Source organism: Fringilla coelebs, assembly GCF_963513975.1.
Source record: "Fringilla coelebs genome assembly, chromosome: 2".
NCBI classification, from domain to species: Eukaryota; Metazoa; Chordata; class Aves; order Passeriformes; family Fringillidae; genus Fringilla; species Fringilla coelebs.
The window spans coordinates 5,147,659-5,166,319 of NC_140029.1; the positions used below are offsets into that span (position 1 = coordinate 5,147,659).

An 18,661-nucleotide genomic window follows, 5' to 3' on the forward strand; every position below is an offset into this window, starting at 1 on the left:
CCCATCTCCTGACTCAGCCCTTCCACACCTCCCTGTCCTGCTCCTGTCGCCCTCCCCTGTGATTCCCACCCCTGTGGATGTGCTGTCCTCTCCTCTCCACCCCTGTGGGTGCCCCCAGCCCCTCACCAAGCCCCAGCCCCCTGCTCTGCCAAGGCCAGCCCCAATCCCCAAACCCCCCCTGCAATTCCACAGGTCATACAGCACAGCTCAGCTCTGACAAATATGTGCCAAACCCCCCGTGGCACAAAGTGACAACCAGAGGTGACAAGCAGGGCAAGCCCAGACCTCCATCTGCTCGTGGATCCAGTCCAGGAAGGAGGTGGTCCTGCTGTAGACACCTGGCTTGTTCTTCTCTGCACAGCCCACTCCAAAGCTGGTGGTGCCCACCAGCTTCCAGACACTCATATCTTCACATGCCAAAGGGCCCCCACTGTCTCCCTGAGGAAAAAAAAATTAAAACAAATGTCAGTGTCCCAGAAAAGGAGGGAATTGTCTCTTTGAGGAGGTAGGGGGGAGGGACATAGTCCAGTAATTCAAAATCTCTTGTTTCTGCTTTGTTCTGTGTCCTGGGAAAAGCACCTTACAGCATGGCTTGGAGACTTTTGAGACATCTAGGAGACCATATTTCTTTCCCTGGCTCCTGGCTATTGAGCTGAGCCTTGCCCAAGGTTGCAATTCCAAGCTCACATCTGACCTCCTGCCCTGCCTGCTCCTGCCTGCTTTTCCAGCCCTTCCCAGGCACTTTGCTACGCAGATTCAGCTCAATGGACTCACATATAAGTACTGAAAACTTCCCATTTCTTCTTTGCTGGGGCAGTTTCCTGCCCTACAAGAATCAGAGCCAGCACAACAACTGGAAAAAGGGAATTTGGAACAAGCCTGTGAGCAGGGCTCCTCCTGTCACGTGGAGCTGTGTGCTGAGCACGCTGCCTTTGGCCAGGTTTCCTGGGCACAGCTGGTGCCAAGTGCCCTTTTGGGGGGGTTGTGTGTGCAAAAAAGAGATGAAATGCAGACCTAGGCACTCACTGACTTTGCTTTTTTTTGTCCCAAGTGTGATTGGGATGGAGCAAATCTAGAAACATGAAGTTCACAGAATAATAGAGAGAGATTTGGGTTGGAAGGGACATTGAAGGACATGTAGACCCAAGCCTCCTGCTTGCAACAGGGACATCTTCCACTAGGAATTCCTCCCCAGCCCTATCTGGCTGCTTTTCACCATGGGCTTTCTGCACCTTGCGGGGCTCTGGAGCTGCTCACAGTGCAGGGAAGTGCAATTCAGTGCAGTGCAGAGGTCACAGCCAAGGCAGAGAAAGGATGGCACCGTGCTGCAGCACATGCAGCAAAATATGTCTTAAGCAAATTTGGCTTTAGAAGTAACAGATAAGGTCCAGAGAAGAAGTCTAAAAAGGAAATTGTAGCGTGTGAATGCACACGGTCAGTGATTGATAATTTTGGTAAGCAGAATAAATGGCACAAACCCAAATGTTTGCCCAAGAAAAGCCTGGGAGTGCCTTCTGATAACTTATCACTCATGTTTTTCCATTTCCAATGAGCACAGTTGCAGTTTGGAAACTTCCATACCTGGCAGGTGTCCACCCCTCCCTTTAGGAAACCAGCACAAAGCATTGAAGAAGTTATGATCCCACCGTAGACATCCCTGTGATTGCAAATTGCATTGGAAATCAGAGGAACACCTGCATAATTCATGGTGTCAGATGTGTCACCTGTTAAAAAACCAGAAAATAATCAGTAAAAACATTCACATTCCTGTCCTTGAAAGTAATCCCTATTTATAAACAGAGAGTATTTTATACACAAAGAATTGGCAAGGAAGGATGAAAGGAACGTGGTTAAATGGCAAGACAAAAGTAAGGCAACTTGGTGTCTCATCATTTACAGAACACAGCAATTATCCACTCTCAGAGATGTGGATTATCACAGTGTATAAAATAACAATAAAATCTGGACATTGTGTGTTTCCACTTCAAACCAGACAATTAATGACACTAATAAACCAAAAAGCTTGTTGAACTTTGTGTTCAACACTAGTGCCAAAACCTGTTCTGAATTTATTGCCTGTTCTGTTAGTCAACAAATCATCTGCAAACATCTGCTTTACTTTATAAATATTTATTTTATTTCATTCAGAGCCTGAACAGATCCTTTCTACATATGGGAATATTTGCACAGTGCCTATTGTCAGTTTAGGGCTGGGTTTTTTTTATGTGGCAAACCTTGCTTTCATTTTCTCCCCACCTTTGGCTGTTATCTGTGGGTCAGGTAATGTTCTGTTCTTGTTCTCTGAACAGGAACACGTTCAATGACATGAATAAAGAGTGATAAAAAACAATTAATGGGTGACAATTCACCCATTTTCACGTGAAGGTGGTTCAGTTTATATTATTGATTAACATGAGTCATGGGAAAAAAAAAATCCCTTTTCTTTTTGATTTTGTTTTATCCAATTTCTACATCACCCAGCCTGCCTTAAAATGACACATATGCTTTCTCTACAAAAAAGGGATGGTTAATTCTTGCATTCATGCTGTGCTTCCTATGCTTGGAGTTCTAAAGGGCACAGCCTCTACAGCACTGGGGACATTTTGTATGTGTAATTTTCAACTCTCTCAGAGGATGCCCATCCATTCCTTATGATAAGAGTTTGCACAGCACTTTTGCAGTACAGTTTGTGCATAAAATTTAGCAATATGTCTTCTTTCCCCCTCCAGATATTCCAGAAAATTTAGTGTTAAACAGTGCCCCAACCAAATCCTTTATTTACTGCATGCAAGATGTGTGCATGTAGTGAAATCATCAGCAGACAATTTAAAATACCTCCTTCCACAGTTGCTCCCCATCCTGATACCCAACACATTTTCCCTGCTGGGAAATGTTCACCAAAATTGGGCAGACAGATCGGTTCAATGTGACCTATTTGAAAAAAAAAAAGAAAAGAAAAGAAAAAAAAAGAGAAGAAAAAAAAAAAGAGGGAGAGAGAAGAGAATCAAAATTTAGCAAAAAAAGTTTATATGTCTCAGAAAAACTTGAAGATTTGGCCTGCAATGAACTTGTGATGAACACCACCCACTCCCCACATAAATAGCCTGGCAGTTTTCTGAGTTTTTCTGTCTTGTGGGCAACACTGAGGGTTTGAGACAACACCCACAGTAGCCCCAGTGAGTTTTGGGTATGAAGCAACACAAGGAGGTATCAGCAGGTCAATAAATTGAAGAATGAGCAAAAAAGAAATGCAGCAGAAGGGGAGATCAGAGGCCCTGGGGTTGCTGGGGTGAGACAAGGAGCTGGCTGTGCACATCCCTGAGAGGGCCAAAAGATTCTTGGATCCTTTGCTTCCCACCCATCAGTTCACAGAGTTTCGGTGCCTCTGTGCTCTGGGACATGGAATTTCATGGAATAAAATCAGAGCTTGATGCTTGCAGGGACAAATGAGTGCTGAGAAAAGGGAGGGAAAATACAAAATATAACTGGGCAGCTCCCAGGGGTTCTGCTCTGCACAGGGCAGTGATCCCAGCTCAAGGCATCAAGCCCCCAGCATGGGACACAGTGGGATCGTGCTCAGGTGCAGGGCCACTACTATTCCTTACTATTTCTTCCTACTATTCCTCATTCCTTAAATACCCCTTAATATTCCTTATTCCCAAAGCTACTCATTGGCAGAAGAAATCAGCAGAAACATGAGAGAAAAAACAGAACAAAATTGAGATTAATTTTCATTAAAAGTGAAATTTTAAACCATTACAAGAGAATTGATTTAGAAAATGACTGTCTAGATGTGTTAAAGAGCACCAGCTCCCCTTTGCAGCCAGCTCACTGTGATTAGGAGGTATTGGCAGGTGTTTCAATTCATACAATATTATTACTTATTATTTCAACTCATTGTATCAACTGCAGGTAGCATCCTACCAAGAAAATAAAAGTAGTTTTCATTTAAATAATTATTATATTCAAATTGCCTTCTCTTCTCTTTGAAATTCAAACTTCATTTTCAGCTTTGGACACTTCTGGATCCCCCAGTACTCATGGAAAGGACATGATAAAAATCTCTGTGACCTCCGAGCAGAATGAGGCAGGGTGTTTATTTTAGATAGGAAGAATATTTAGAAAGAATAAAGTTAATGTTTGCCTATTAATAAATGCCTGCAGTAAATCAATACCAGAGTTCACTGGGAACATTTTGCAGCACGTTGTTGCTGTCCATGCCTGGACATGGAGCACAGAGGAGATGCTCACACTGAGGCTGGGGTGTTTCTGCTGGTGTTGTGTGGACAGGGGTGTTTTAGCTGGGGAGGTGAGAAAGTCAAATGCAAGCTCACAGAGATAAATTACCATTGAGAGCAAGAGGTGCTGCCAGTTTCATCAGTGCTATGTCATTCCCCATGGTCTTGGGTTTATAATTCCGATGGTAAATGATTTTTTCCACTGAGTGTGGGTGAGCCTGGGTGTCCTGCTGAGTCACAAAACCAACCTGGACACTCCATGAGCTCGGCAAGTACAGGCTGGAACAAAGAGGTAGAAGAGAGGGTCAGACCTCCAGGAAAACCCTCAGGTTTTTCTAATTGTCCCCTGAGCTTATGCATACAGCAGGCAAATAGCTCCAGCCTGCTGGGCTGGCTTGCCTCTCCATTAATAATGGCCATGTTTTGCATCTAATTTTTAAAAATGTAAAACTAATCTTAGTAAGACAGTGGGTGACTAATCTTAGTAAGACACTGGGTCACTGGTACATTATCAGGGCAATTTTATGTATCTTGCTACAAATATCTGAGAGTTTTTCTTCAGCCCAGCTGTCTGTGCTCCTGTGAGACCCCACGGCTGCTGCCTGGCACACCTGCACTCAGCCAGACCTCAGCAGCACTTGTGGCAAGGTGTTTTCAAGGAGAAGCTTCCCTTCTGGAAGGTGTTTCTGCCCCAGTTCGTGAGCTGGCACATCCTTCAGCCTCCAGCACATGAGCAGCTCCTCTCCTTTTGGCCTCACTCCCCTGGGAAAAGGCTCCAGGGATGGGGGTGGTGTTGCCAGCTCCCATCCCCATCACCCTCAAACACACCACAACCAACTGGGTTGGGGTGACAAAGTCAAGGACAAAGGTTGTAAAATGCTGAATCCTGAGTAATTATTTTTATGGCAACACGTGGCTCTAAATAGGAATTAGGAGTGGGGTTTGCCCATCCCATCTCTTCTCTCTACTGGGTATAAAAGCATCCTACAGGAACTTAGAAGAAGACATCCATGTTGTAGGTGCATAAAAGTGGGCAGACAAATCCCATTTTAGCTGTCTAAATGTCTTTGGTGAAAGTGGCCAGGAGTTTGTAAGAGCAAGAGGTGCTCCTGCACTATTAGCAGCAAACAAGACTGCAAAACCAGACAGCTCATTATAAATATGTTTGTAATTACACAGAGTTTAAATAACTATTTAGCATCTATTTATCACCTGAAGACCTCCTCAACTGCATAGAAAGGAGCAGTGAGTAAGGGGCAAAGGGCACAAAGCACAGTACAAGTGAGTGATAATCACTGATTGATCCTGTCAACTTGAAAAGAATCCTGTAATTTATTTTGAAGCTCCAGTGGATCAGAGAAGCCAAATACAAATTCTGTACATGCAATTTGCAGAAATTGCAGATTGGGATACCGAAAATCTAGCGCTTAAATCTTGTTTTAAGATGTTTCCCCAGGGAGCTGGGAGTGGCCAGAATGTCTGGAAACTGGAGTCCTGGGTTTAGATCACTTCTTTGGGAAATTTTTTTTCAATAAAGACTTGTGCAAAAAAGAGAGGAACAGGTTAAATGGTATGATGCCTTTTCGGGACTACCTTAAAATAGATGGCAGATAAAATTAGGGGAATAAAAAATAGTTATATTTGATGAAGGGGCATTAGGTACATTTAGGCCAGACAAAGCCCCCCAGGGGCTACAGCCAAAACTGGACAATGGGTCACAGGTTTTCACATTTTTACAAGTTTGGTCCATTTGCATGTTGGGGCTGTGATAGATGAGAAATGTGATGGTTCAGTCTCACAATTAAAAGGCAAATATAATGTATATACGTTTAGAGAAGTTTTGTAGATGTATAGTTATGTTTTACCCCCTCCTTGTGTTGTTATTTTGGGGATTTGGGACATTTGGGAGGGTCAGTTTGTTACCATGACAGCACCTGACCTCCAACTGAGATTTAAGGAAGTAAACTCCACCACTGGACAGCAAAGAAGGAGTCAATGGACAGAACTTTGGCAGGGGCTAAAGGGTTAAAAGGCAAAACCTCCACTGTGTGGGTGAGCACACGGTGGGAAAGATCCTCTGCTCCCTGCCCCATAATATTTTTTCTATTCAGTCTTCTGTTGTATTTTTGATAAGGTTCTAATAAACCTTTCCAAATTTTGGAAATGAATATAATTTCTCACAGGGCTTAATATTCCAATTACAGCTTCAGGTAATGAAGTCATTTACCCCAAGTTTGCTCCTCCCCCCACCTCACTTTTGTTTACATTTCTTGGAGCTGAAGACAGTGAAGGACAGGTGTCCCTGATCCCCAGGTCTGGAGAGGAATCGTTCTGTCTGAACAAAATGGGAAAGCAGCAGCTCACACTTAATACTGATACGAAATACTTAATACTCCACTAATGGAGTTTAGAGCTACACACTGAAAAATTACAGGACTACAAACACATGAAAAGCATAAAAGCCTCGGGTGAGGCAGCGCGTCCTGCGGGTGATTTTGAAGCGCAAGCCGAGCGTCCCCCGAGCAGGGGTTTGGGCAGGGGGGTTTGGGCAGGGGGGTTTGGGCAGGGGGGTTTGGGCAGGGGGTTTGGGCACTCACTCGTAGACGCAGTGGGCGGCCGTGAGGATCCAGAGGGGGGTGATGACGGAGCCCCCGCAGAGGTGGTGGCCCTGGAACTGCAGGCTGACCTGCCACGGCCACTGCCGCGGTGACGACGCGTTGCCGCCCACGATGCGCGGCCCGTAGCTGGCCCGGGTCCCGCACGCTGCCAGGAGGCAAAGGTTACAGCCCAGAGAGGAAACACAGCCCTGGTTTGGGTCACATTCAGCCCCTCTCAGAATCACAGAATCACAGAATAATGAGGTTGGAAGAGACCTCTAAGATCATCGAGTCCAACCTGTGCCCCAACACCTCAGCTGGACTGTAGCACCAAGGGCCATGTCCAGGCTTTTTTAGACACATCCAGAGATGGTGATTCTGCCACCTCCCTGGGAAGAGCATTCCAGTGCTTTATTATTCTTTCTGTGAAGAATTTCCTCCTGATATCCCACTTATCCCTTCCCTGCTGTAGCTGCAGACTGTGTCCTCTGGTTCTGTCAGTGCTGCCCGCTGGGAGAGACCGACCCCACCTGTGTGCAGCCTCCCCCAGGAAGGTGCAGAGAGCAATAAGGGCACCTCTGAGCCTCCTCTTCTCCAGGCTGAACAGCCCCAGCTCCTCCAAACGTTCCTCAGAGGGCTTGTGCTCCAAACCCCTCACCAGCCTTGTTGCCCTTCTCTGGACACGCTCAAGCATCTCAACATCCTTCCCAAACTGAGGGGCAGAGCTGGACACAGCACTCAGGATGGGGCATCATCAGTGCCAGGGACAGGGGAAGGGTGACCTCCCTGCTCCTGCTGGCCACACAGTTCCTGACACAGGCCAGGATGCCATCAGGCACACTGCTGGCCCATGTTCACCTGGCTGGCAGCCAGCACCCCCAGGTCCCTTTCTGCCTGGGCACTGTCCAGCCACACTGTGCCCAGCTTGTAATGCTGTAGGGGATTTTTGTGGCCAAAATGTAGAACTCAGCACTTAGACTTATTAAACTTCATCCCAGCCTTGCTGAGGGTGGGAGGTCTCTGCAGCTGGAGCATCCCCACCCCATCCCCATGGCCACATCCCAAGGGTTTCTCCTCCTCCCTCCCATCCCTGCAGGTCACTCATGGTCTGGGGTTTGTGGGGTCCATGTCTCTCCCTTCCCTGCAGGTGCAGTGCTCAGCTGTGTCTCTGTCATATTTTCTTAAAAATCCCTTGCCAGGATTTCTTCTCCTGGGAAGATGAGAAACCTCAGAGAAAAAACAATATTATCTCATTTGCTACTCCTGTGTTTTGCTGCTTTGGAATGTGGCCTGGAGATTGTTTACCAACTGGTCATTGTTTGATTAATTTCATGTGAATTGTTTTTACTTGATGACCAATCACCATCAGCTGTGTTGGACTCTGAGGAGTCAGTCACGAGTTTTTCATAATCATTCTTGCTAAGCCTTCTGTCTGTATCCTTTCTCTATTCTTTAGTATAATTTTAGCATATAATATAATATAATATAATATAATATAATATAATATAATATAATATAATATAATATAATATAATATAATATAATATAATATAATATAATATAATATAATATAATATAATATAATATAATATAATATAATATAATATAATACCATAAATTAGCCTTCTAAGAACATGGAGTCAGAATCTCAATTCCTCCTTTGTCCTGGAAACCCAGCAAACACCACAGAGCTGAGCTGTAAAACCCCCCTGCTCTGCTCTCCTTCATCCTCAGGGTCCCACACAGGCAGGCTCAAGCATCTCCTCTCCCCTTATGGTGATTTTGCTGCTGTATTTTGATTTTTTTTATCCCAATCTGAGAACTAGGTAGCATGGAGAGGTGTGGGATATAAATTCCATTAAGGCAGAACTTCCCTTTTCCTGCCAAGATGCCAAATAATGACTTGGAATTATGATGTGAGTCCATGGACTCAACACACAGTCCTTAAATACACACTTCCTACTGGATTCTCACTGAAATGCTCCTGCTATCTGATGCTCCCAATCTGCCCTCCCAGCCTATTTTCACTTTCTGAAACTCTTTCAAATTTTACATAAAAAATACAATTTTTCTTTGGTGTGATAAACTGATGTTATAATGTGCCCTGAGTACGCAGCTGCCATGCAGTGGATAAAGGAGAGTTTCTGCTTTTATTTTCACTTTTTCTGATTCTTACCCAAACACTTTAAGATGATCACATTGCCAGAAGTGCATTCCTCCCTGAGACGAGAAGACAGTGCAGCATTAGTCCCAATTCACAAACACCTCTGTGTGTTTTTTCAATATTATATCATTTTCCTGTGCACACAAATATAAGTAACTCATATATTGAAAGAGGCACAAAGGCATGAACTCATCCAACCTAATCAGGAATACTGAATTTGGGAGCTTGGCCACCATCAGGAGGTTGCAGACCACATGCTGCCCTGCTGAGGAGGGGTTCACTCTTCCACGAAGGAAGACCTGAAATCTCCTTGGATCCATTGCTCCCTTCTCACTGGAAGGTAACTAAAAAAACCAGCATTCATCAGGAGGAATAAATGGACCATAAAGGGTTCATAAAGCCGCTGGGAAACGTGTAAGGATCTGCAAACTGAAACAAACTGCTTCAGAATGGAAAAACTGCAGTGCCTGGTGCCTATCCATTTGTGAAAATGGCATCGTGGGACAGTCATCTCAAACTGCTCATTTGAAAGCCTTTGCTGATTTTAATGGGTCCTGGATCAGACTCTCAGTTTCTATTCCAGCAAGACGGCTGCTGAACCTCAGTCTAGCATGTGTAACACCACCAAACACTTACAAAGTGCTCCATGCCTGAAAAAACAGCAGCAATCTCAAACTATCAATAATTCCCTTTCTATTGACTGGTGTCTTCCTGAAGCAGCTGAGGCATACCTGAGGTTGGTGGCATTGTGCAGGGATGTCACTTGATCAGCTGAGAGCCAGTGGCTGAGGGACACGAAATGTCTCTGGAACTGTTTTTCAACTGCATCCACGGGCAGGTAACCTGAGCTCACATAACTGCAAATAAACCATAAACACAGCTTTCCCAGACAGCATTGCAGCAATCTGCTTAAATAATTCACCAGTTCTGGTAATGAAAACCACAATAATCAGATTCTGGCATTCGATAAAAGTAATTATTTCCTCCCCCTCTGCTCCTTACCACGTGCATGTATTTTTGACATAATCATGTCACGTGCTGAGATGTATTTAACTGGCAGAGAAAATAAATTTTAATTGTAACATTACAATGAAGCTTTTCATTGTAAGTGGCTGGCACGTTTCCTGAGCCACTTACAAGCTCATTGTCTCCTTTTTCTAGAGTTGTGTTTTGCAGCAGGGAGGATGAATAATTTTTCATTTTTTCTTCTCTTCTTTGTTGAAAAATTGAGATGTATTTTGTCCTAAAGGCCACAAGAATTTATTCAAAGAAGGTTTATTCTGCAAACTATAACAGAAATCTGAATGGTTCCATGGTAAGAAATAACAGAGCATCATGCCAAATCATGACTTCAAATCCTTCTCAGTTTTGTTAAAGTTTGTGAAAGAAATGGTGCATTTTCAGGAATGGGATCAAGCCAGCAAGAACTGCTTTGCCACGTTCTTCTCTAATTATGAGGTGGACCTTAAATCCTATCAGATGTCATGACATGAATTGTGTACATAATTTACCTATAGGGGAAGTAAAAGAAGCGGAAAACGCTCATATGTTTTTAGTGCCTCTCTGACAGGCTACTAGGGTGACAAATAGGATTTGGGCACCTGCATCACAGGGAGGATTTAGCCAAGCCATTATGCAGGATTTATAGCAGTAATAAAATGTATTTGCCATGTACAAGTCCATCATCTCAAATCTCCTCAACCATGTGACCCACAAAGGTGGATTGTTAAGTCATTTTTAAGGCACAAACTAACACGAGGCTTCATTAGAAAGACTGAAGACCTCAGAGCTCGTTCAAAATGCCAAATGAAGGGGCTGGCACGTGGTGTCCCTACCTTGAGAAGCCCAGGTGCTTGCAGGTGCTGTTCCCGTACTCTGCCCTCCAGTCGTCGGAGCAGACGGTGCGCCAGGAGCCAAAGGTGAACACCTGCAGCACTGCCCTCTTCCCACTCAGCCTGACTTTGGGATTCAGGACAAGAAAAGCCTCAGTGAGCTGTGGGGATGAACATCAGGCACACAACAGGCACATGACAGTGCCAAGGCACCGCTGTGGTGTCTGTGTTTTCTGGCTCACTGAGCCACTACTTATCTTTTTCGTCATTTGGGTTCTTTGACAGAATTTTTCTGTGCTTTTTTTTTTTTTTTTTTTTTTTTTTTTTTTTTTTAAATAAATAAGGTACTCTGAGCTACAGGAAAAAAAGATCTTTGCTCATGGGAATGCCAGCTTTAATACAGGTGGGGGAGGCTGCCTGGCCCTGCAGTGAGCTTTAAGCAAGTCTTGGTGATTGCAGTGAGCTGGAGCTGCAGATGCTTTGCTCTGAGGAAAACCATGGTGAGGGTAAGGGATGAAGGTGGTGGGCACCTCCTGTGTCAGAGAGGTGGATGCACTTGTGCCCAGCTGTCCTGGACCTGGGAAAGGGCTCATCTGTGAGGGAAAAGGGAGGCCATGCACGTGGCCACTGCTGAACAGGGCTTTCCCACACGTGCCCACCATTCCAGTGTTATGGAATTGCAAAGGAAGGCAGGAGAAGCAGAGGTGTTGTTGCCACTGGCTCCACTGACACCTCTAGCCTCCCTGGGGTAAGCTCTCCAAATGCTGAACACATTGTGCAGGGTTAGCTGGGGCCAAAACCTTGTGGTTCTTGTCACTCCTATTGCACAGAAGGAAAGTTGTGCTGCCTCCTTAGCTGTAGGTACAGGAGCCAGGATTACAAATGCACTGAGCTAAAACCCAGTTATTCTGTTTATTAAAATTAGAGTCCTTTCCCTCCAGGGCCTGTGAACACCACCTTCCATAGCACAGGACTGGGAAGTACCATTTAAAGCATCCCTGTAATTCCCAAAACTACCACTGAGAGAAACTCAGAAATAAGTTATACACTTCTCAGGTGAAGCAGCAAATTCTGCAGCACTGAATGAACAAAAGGCTGATTTCTCCCATTCCCACATCCTTTAAGGTGACACCAGGATTTTGCAATCTTCAAAACTGACACAGCACAATGGTGTGCCAGTGAATTCAGAGTATTCTGTATTTACACATCATAAGGCAGTGTGGTTACACCTTGCAGGCAGAGGAAATGTGAGCAGTCAAAAAGCATCTGGGCTTCTAATGGAGAAAATTATCAAAAATGGCAGTAACAATATTCAGTAATCATCACATTTATCTAAAAGGCAGTTTGATTTTTCATAAGCTGTAAATCAGATCTCAGAGAGATTGTTCCTCTGAAGTGGTGATTTAGATATTCCATTGGTCTCTGTCTTTCTGGTCTCACCCAAACTCTTTACAACAAGCATTCCTTGATAACTTGCCAGTTCTACAGGAGGAGGTAGGAGGGATTTATAATCAAAATTAAATTACCACATCTGTACTCATCCTCCCCTTCTTTACAGTTGAAGACACCATTGCACCTGGCAGATTTCTGGATACACTTAAAGGATGAGCGACAGCGAAACTTCCCAATGCAGTTGTACTGGACTAAAAGGAATGAAAGAACAGAGGGCAATGAAAGCACACTTGGATTTTAATTTAACACTTCTGCATTCCATGATCTGTCCAGATTTCAGTCTTGCTAAGGAAAAGCCAGCTCCTGTACTCCAGGAACTTTTGAAATACAACCTGGAGGCAGCCACGTGGTGCTGCTAAAACTCATTTATTAGTAATGACTGGTAGGAGGAGTCAGCCTTGCTGTGTGTGCTGCCTCCTTCCCCGCCCCCTCTGCACAGTTTAAGTTTCACTCGAGGGTGAGCTCCTGCCTGGTGCCTCAGACCCTCAGCAGGAAATTAGGGAGGCCCTTGGAAAACACATCCAGCTCTCATTTTCCCCAGGGGGATGCCTCAACCTCCCACAAGCTACTCCTCTTCCAGGTGTGGAGACACAACAACCTCTGGACCTGGGCAGGTCACACTTCCCAGCCACAACTACACTCATTCTGCATTTTCTTTTCCTTTAGAGAGGTTGGTTTTGATAGGGGAAAGTTCTTTAATTCTTTGAAATCAAACTTAGAGAAGTGAATTACAAGACAAAAAATATGGTGTGGGCTACCCACAGGAGCCTTTTTACCCCCAGTTTCTAAACTCAGCTCATTGCCTGAGGGAAGCTGACAAAATTTTACTGGAGAAAGGTTTCCTGAAGCTGCAGGTTCCCCAGTGTTGTAAATATTACACCAATCTTCCCAGGAGTGCCAGACCTATTTCATCCCTACATGTAAATAAAATTTAAAGCCATCACCTCAACAAGATTTTTTATTTCCACGAACAAGCCACAGTAGCAGTTTAATTCCATTCTCAGTAAAAGGCTCATGAAAAATTAAGCATTTGAATGGCTAAGTGAGAACTTAATAAATAACTAATGGTACTCACCACCCAGGCCAATGGCAACTGCTAGGATTACTGCAAGGAATAAACCACAGATATATGGGAAGTATTTTAGGGAGACAAGAGCATGGCACATTGAAGGTGGTTCAATATCTCCTGGAAAACAGACAGAGAGAAAAAGCTTCTGTGAGGTTAAACCAGCTGAACTGGCAATCAAAAAGATTTATCTAACATTAAACTAGGTGTCATCAATAACTCCTGGGTATGCTTCCTGAGCTGACCTCACCTGAAGGGATTTAGATTTGCACTTTCAGGGAAAGAGAAGGTTCCAAGTGCTTTGGGGCTGCTGCTGCTGTCAGACATCCCTTGAGCATTTGCCTTGGGAGGGTCTGAGTTGTGCCCCTGCAGAGCCCCTGGCCCAGCCTCAATGCAATCAGCAATGTGAGCTCCAAATTTTCATTTTCATGGGCTACCTCACACTGGGAGCTTTTCAAGCATATGAGCACCTCTGCTGAAATCTTGAGTCCTGGGATAAAAATGAAAATCTGACCTGTTCTGTCTGTGCAATCAAACCTGTGTGCAGCTCATAAATAAAAGTTCAAGACAAGAAGGAGGAAATTCACTGATCCCTTTGATCTTGGAAGCAAGATTATTGAAAATTATTGAAAGCTAAATTTGCAAAAAGAAAAGAAGGATCCTCTACCTAGTCTCAAAAACTGTGAAAAAGTGATTTGTTCAAAGTTTTGCTATAAAGGCAAGAAGAGAACTGAGTGATGTATCAAGGCTGGGTCTTGAGTTTTCAAGTACAAAAAGATGCATCTTCAGTTTAAATATACATCAGTAGTTATTGCAGAATACATTTCATGAGCTGGATCTGTTTACCAACCCCTGACCTCCAGAGCTGACCTCTGCTTAAGTCATATTGCCAGTCTGGAAGATAACAAGAGATTCTGCTGAAAATAATGAGTGATTCACTCGTCTCAAATGTATTCTGATATACAAAGGGCAAACTGTGGGGAAATAGCAAACACAGCTGGGTCATGAGTGCACACAGGAACTGACAGAACCTTGTCTTAATTTTACTTTATACAGCTCTTCACTTCCCTGCTCCTCAGGCTTTATAATTGAGATTGGCAGAGACAATCAGTCAAGGATAAGGAGTGTCTCCAAGGGTTTATGGACTCTCTAAGTAAATCCCAGCTTCCTCAGACTCTCAGGAGCAGCTGAGTAACTGGTTTTGGCAATGGAGTTGGTGTCTGGTATGCCAAAAATCTTAGACAGCTGTAGCAGCTAATGGACTAGAAAATTATATTGCTCTATTTTCACTCTGGAAGCTCAGCCTGTCTCTGTTGGAACCCATGGTTATTTTGAAACCAATGGGAAGCAGCAAACAGACATGCTAATCCTCCAAGGCTGCTGCATTACAGATTCAGGTTTTTTGATGGACCAATTTCCAGCTTGGCAAAATTTCAAACAAACCATTCAAAAATGTGTCTGGAAAGCATGGGGAAACATTTGCTTCTGTGTGAATAATCTGACTGTGAAAAATGCTTATGTGTGCAAGTGGACACAAGATGTCATCACATCCCTGAGCTGGCAAACCACACACCTGGGGGAGGGAGCTCATGTTTCCTCCTCCTCAGTGTGATGGCTTGCTCTGGGTGGGCAAGCACAGCTGGGCACACAGTGGCCACTGGCATTGCAAAGGCCAGAACGCTGTGGATTGTCCCTACCAGATCCATCTGCACTCGGGTCCACTCTTGCTTGTGGTATGAAGAAAAACCTTTTGAAGGTAAACTGAATTTGTGGTACTGGCGGTTCATCTTCTGTGACGGAGATGATTTCAAGACTTCCAGTAGTGGGATTTGTCTCTTGAACCTGGCTCAACAGGAGAGAAAAAGGAAAAAAGAAAGAAAATAGTCATTATAATGTTGTCACAGAGTGACAGAATGGTTTGGGCTGTAAGGACGTTACAGTTCATCCACCCTCTACCATGGGCAGGGACACCTTCCATTATCTCAGGCTGCTCCAAGCCCTGCCCAACCTGGCTTGGACACTTCCAGGGATCCAGGGGCACCCAGAAATTCTCTGGGCACTCTGTTGCCAGGGCCTCACCATACTCACAGTGAAGAATTTCTTCCTAACATCTCATCTAAACCTTCTTGCAGCCCCCTTTGAGCACTGGGAGGCCACAACAAGGCCTGTCTGGAGCCTTCTCTTCTCCAGGATGAACAACACCAACTCTCTCAGCCTTTCCTCACAGCAGAGGGGCTCCAGCCCTCTGAGCATCTCTCTGGCCTCCTCTGGCCTCACTCCAGTAAGGTCCATGTCCTTCCTGTGCTGGGCACCTCAGAGCTGGACAATAACAATACATTGTTATGTACTTAATTTTCATGAGAGAAGCACTTATAAATAATTTACCAGCGAACTACTGAGGTTAATTTTTGTTCAGATTTGTCTAAGCACCGGAGCTACTTTTAATAACTCACAATGGGGCTGTGAATCCATCCCCTGCTCTATAATTGCAATAGAAAAGAAGAGAAAGACTAAAATGCACAGGACAGCAGCGCAGGACCTGACAGGATCCTCATTCAGGGGAATTTTACTCCAGTAAACGTTTGATGGCTTGCTATACAGGGGAATAAATAAAGTTAGCTACACTAGAATTTGGGGAAAATAAGATTTGAAACGCTAATTTCTGACTCTGGTTCTGCACAATGGCAAAAAGAATCAGCTTTTGATCTCAGAGTGATGTGAAATAGGTCCAGGTTTGTTAAAGACAGTGGAGCTGGTAAGCTGTAAAAGCAGCATGTTTGCAGAGTCAGTCCCAGAAAATGCTTACAGTGACACATTTCAGGCAAAGAATACATGTTTTATCTGTGAGATATCTATATGGAAAATATCCTGGAGTATTTTTTCACCTTTCAGCAATAAAGGTTTATTTCATTATTTGTTTCATTTCATTTATTTCTTTCATTTGGTAAAATTTCACCTAGATTTCATTGAACATAAATTGAACTTTGTAGAGAATCTGCCAGCATGATTGTTAAATATTAAAACCAAAAAGCCTTCTAGCTGGTGCATAATTTGCCCATCAGGAAACAAAACAGCATTGTGAACTGAATTACATGCAAGCCAAACACCGACATTTTGCTTATTCATTGGCAATCACACGCTCCCAAAGCTTCACTCACCTCTTCCTGAGAAGTCATAGTTAAAAGCAAAACTGTTTTCCTTCTTCATTATCAAGCTCAGAGTTTGCTGAGCCTCTCTGCTCGGGGAGGGTTTCCAGCCGGCCGCTGCGCGCGGCGTCGAGGCCGCAGCCCGTGTAACCCAACCTGGAGAGGGGTATCGGGTGGCCCTGGATGGCATGGCTACGGAAAGGGGCAGATAAAAATGCAGCACGCTGTTTAATTAGCTGAAAAACACCAGGCAACACTGTGGGATCTGCAAACCTTCCCATAAACCCTTAGCAAAGGAGCCCCGTGAGCGCCACGCAAGCGCTCGCTCATCCTCCGCCAAAAACAACGGCCCTGAACACCAAGAGCTGGGGGTGGCAGGGAGCAGCAGCCCCAGGACTTCATCTCTTCATCTCTTCATCTCTTCATCTCTTCATCTCTCATCTCACAGCCTCACCTTGCTCCTCCTTCGCTGGGTTTAGCCATCGCTGTGTGCCTGCAGAGGTTTTGTGAAAAAGCAGCGTCTCACGTTGCTGAGGGATCAACTCAGTTGTAATCTGGGATTTAGAAAATGGAAATGTACACTCAGCTGCAAGGAATGATCGAGAGTAGTAATGGTTTGGCTGGGTTGTTTTCATTTAGAAGAGAGATTCCTGACAAAGCGAAGGATGGAGGGAAGAAGGAGAAGGAAGGATGATGCAAAAAATCCACAGGAGTGTAAATGTAACAAGGCTCCTGAGAGGCCATGGAGGATATGAAAGTTTTCCATGATAAAACCCATGCCCCTGGAATATGGTTGAGATGAGAGAAGCTCTTCAGTCCCATTTCTGTGCACGATGGAGACTGGCACTTCCAAAGGAGAGGACACCACCTCATGTGTGGTATTTTTGGGGTCCTCTGTGGCAGGAAGGAAATGATGAATCTGACTTCATGTTCTTAGAAGGTTAATATAATGTAATGTAATGTAATGTAATGTAATGTAATGTAATGTAATGTAATATTACATTACATTACATTACATTACATTACATTACATTACATTACATTACATTACATTACATTACATTACATTACATTACTATAGAATGCTATACTAAAACTATACCAAAGAACACAGAAAGGATACTTATAGAAGGCTTAACAAGGTGCTAATGAAAAGTTGAGACTCTCCAGAGTGCCAGCACAGCTGGACAGCGATTGGTCATTAAGTAAAAACAATTCACATGTTGGATAAACAATCTCCAACCACATTCTAAAGCAGCAAAACACAGGAGAAGCAATCAGATAATTATTGTTTTCATTTTTCTCTGAGGCTTCTCAGCTTCCCAGGAGAAGAAATCCTGGTGAAGGGATTTTTCCAGAAAATATGACAGTGATACTCATGATCCTGTTAACTTAAGCCATGACATCAAGAATCCTTCATCATCTCCTGTGTCACACTTTCAGCAGCCTTCTCTGGAAATGGGGACACTCTCCCCACCAGGCTTCAGATAATTCTGATGGTTCTCCAAATGGCTGGAGAACCAGCTCAAGCTGGCCAGGCGTCCCAAGGAGAACTTCAGCCAAAGTGGGGAAAACATGAGGGCTCATTTCAGGTGACCAGCAGCTCAGGTGATCATTTCAGTCCATGGGGTGACGTGTCCTGTCCTCCAGAGGAAACACTGATACCTGCAATAAGGACAGAAAAAACTGTCTCCAACCAATTCACCCACTCTGGCCATGCTGGAAGGGCTGGGGACCAGCCAGGGCAGCTCTGCAAAGGCTCCCACGGTGGGACTGGCACCACTGGAAGGGACAAGTTCTTCTCCCTTCCTCCCCCCTGAGCTGCTCCAAGCTCAGCCTCAGGCTGTGATGTCTGGATAGGACACTGGGTTTAATATTCCACAGCTTGGTTGCTCATTGCCTTTGGCTGAGAAGACCAAAGCAGGAGCCACATATGATATGGGCAGGAGGACTTGAAAACTGAGCCCAAAAGGAAAGTTTTGGCCTCCAGACCAACTTCCTACACGCTGCAGGACAGCCCCACTTGTTCCCCCCTGATGCCATTGCAGCTCAGGTGGATATTGTGGCTTTCAGGAGACAGTTTATAGTGAAAAGCTGAAAGAGTCCACCTCAGCCCCTCCAGCTAGCCCACTCTGACTGTGGTGGTTACCTTTGGGCTCCTCACCT

At 44.6% G+C, this 18,661-nt stretch overlaps 1 protein-coding gene across 1 annotated transcript; it reads right to left on the reverse strand.

The window, feature by feature from the left end:
- Window positions 1-207: 207 nt before the first annotated feature.
- On the reverse strand, window positions 208-16,525 carry TMPRSS3 (transmembrane serine protease 3; the record flags this gene model as incomplete). The annotated part of the gene is made up of 12 exons (XM_084226340.1): window positions 208-438; window positions 1,582-1,724; window positions 2,836-2,931; window positions 4,348-4,517; window positions 6,836-7,001; window positions 9,012-9,055; window positions 9,731-9,856; window positions 10,835-10,958; window positions 12,358-12,474; window positions 13,359-13,469; window positions 15,047-15,191; window positions 16,508-16,525. 12 exons carry the CDS (start codon window positions 16,523-16,525, stop codon window positions 208-210), a joined length of 1,491 nt encoding a protein of 496 aa, XP_084082466.1.
- Window positions 16,526-18,661: the final 2,136 nt, after the last annotated feature.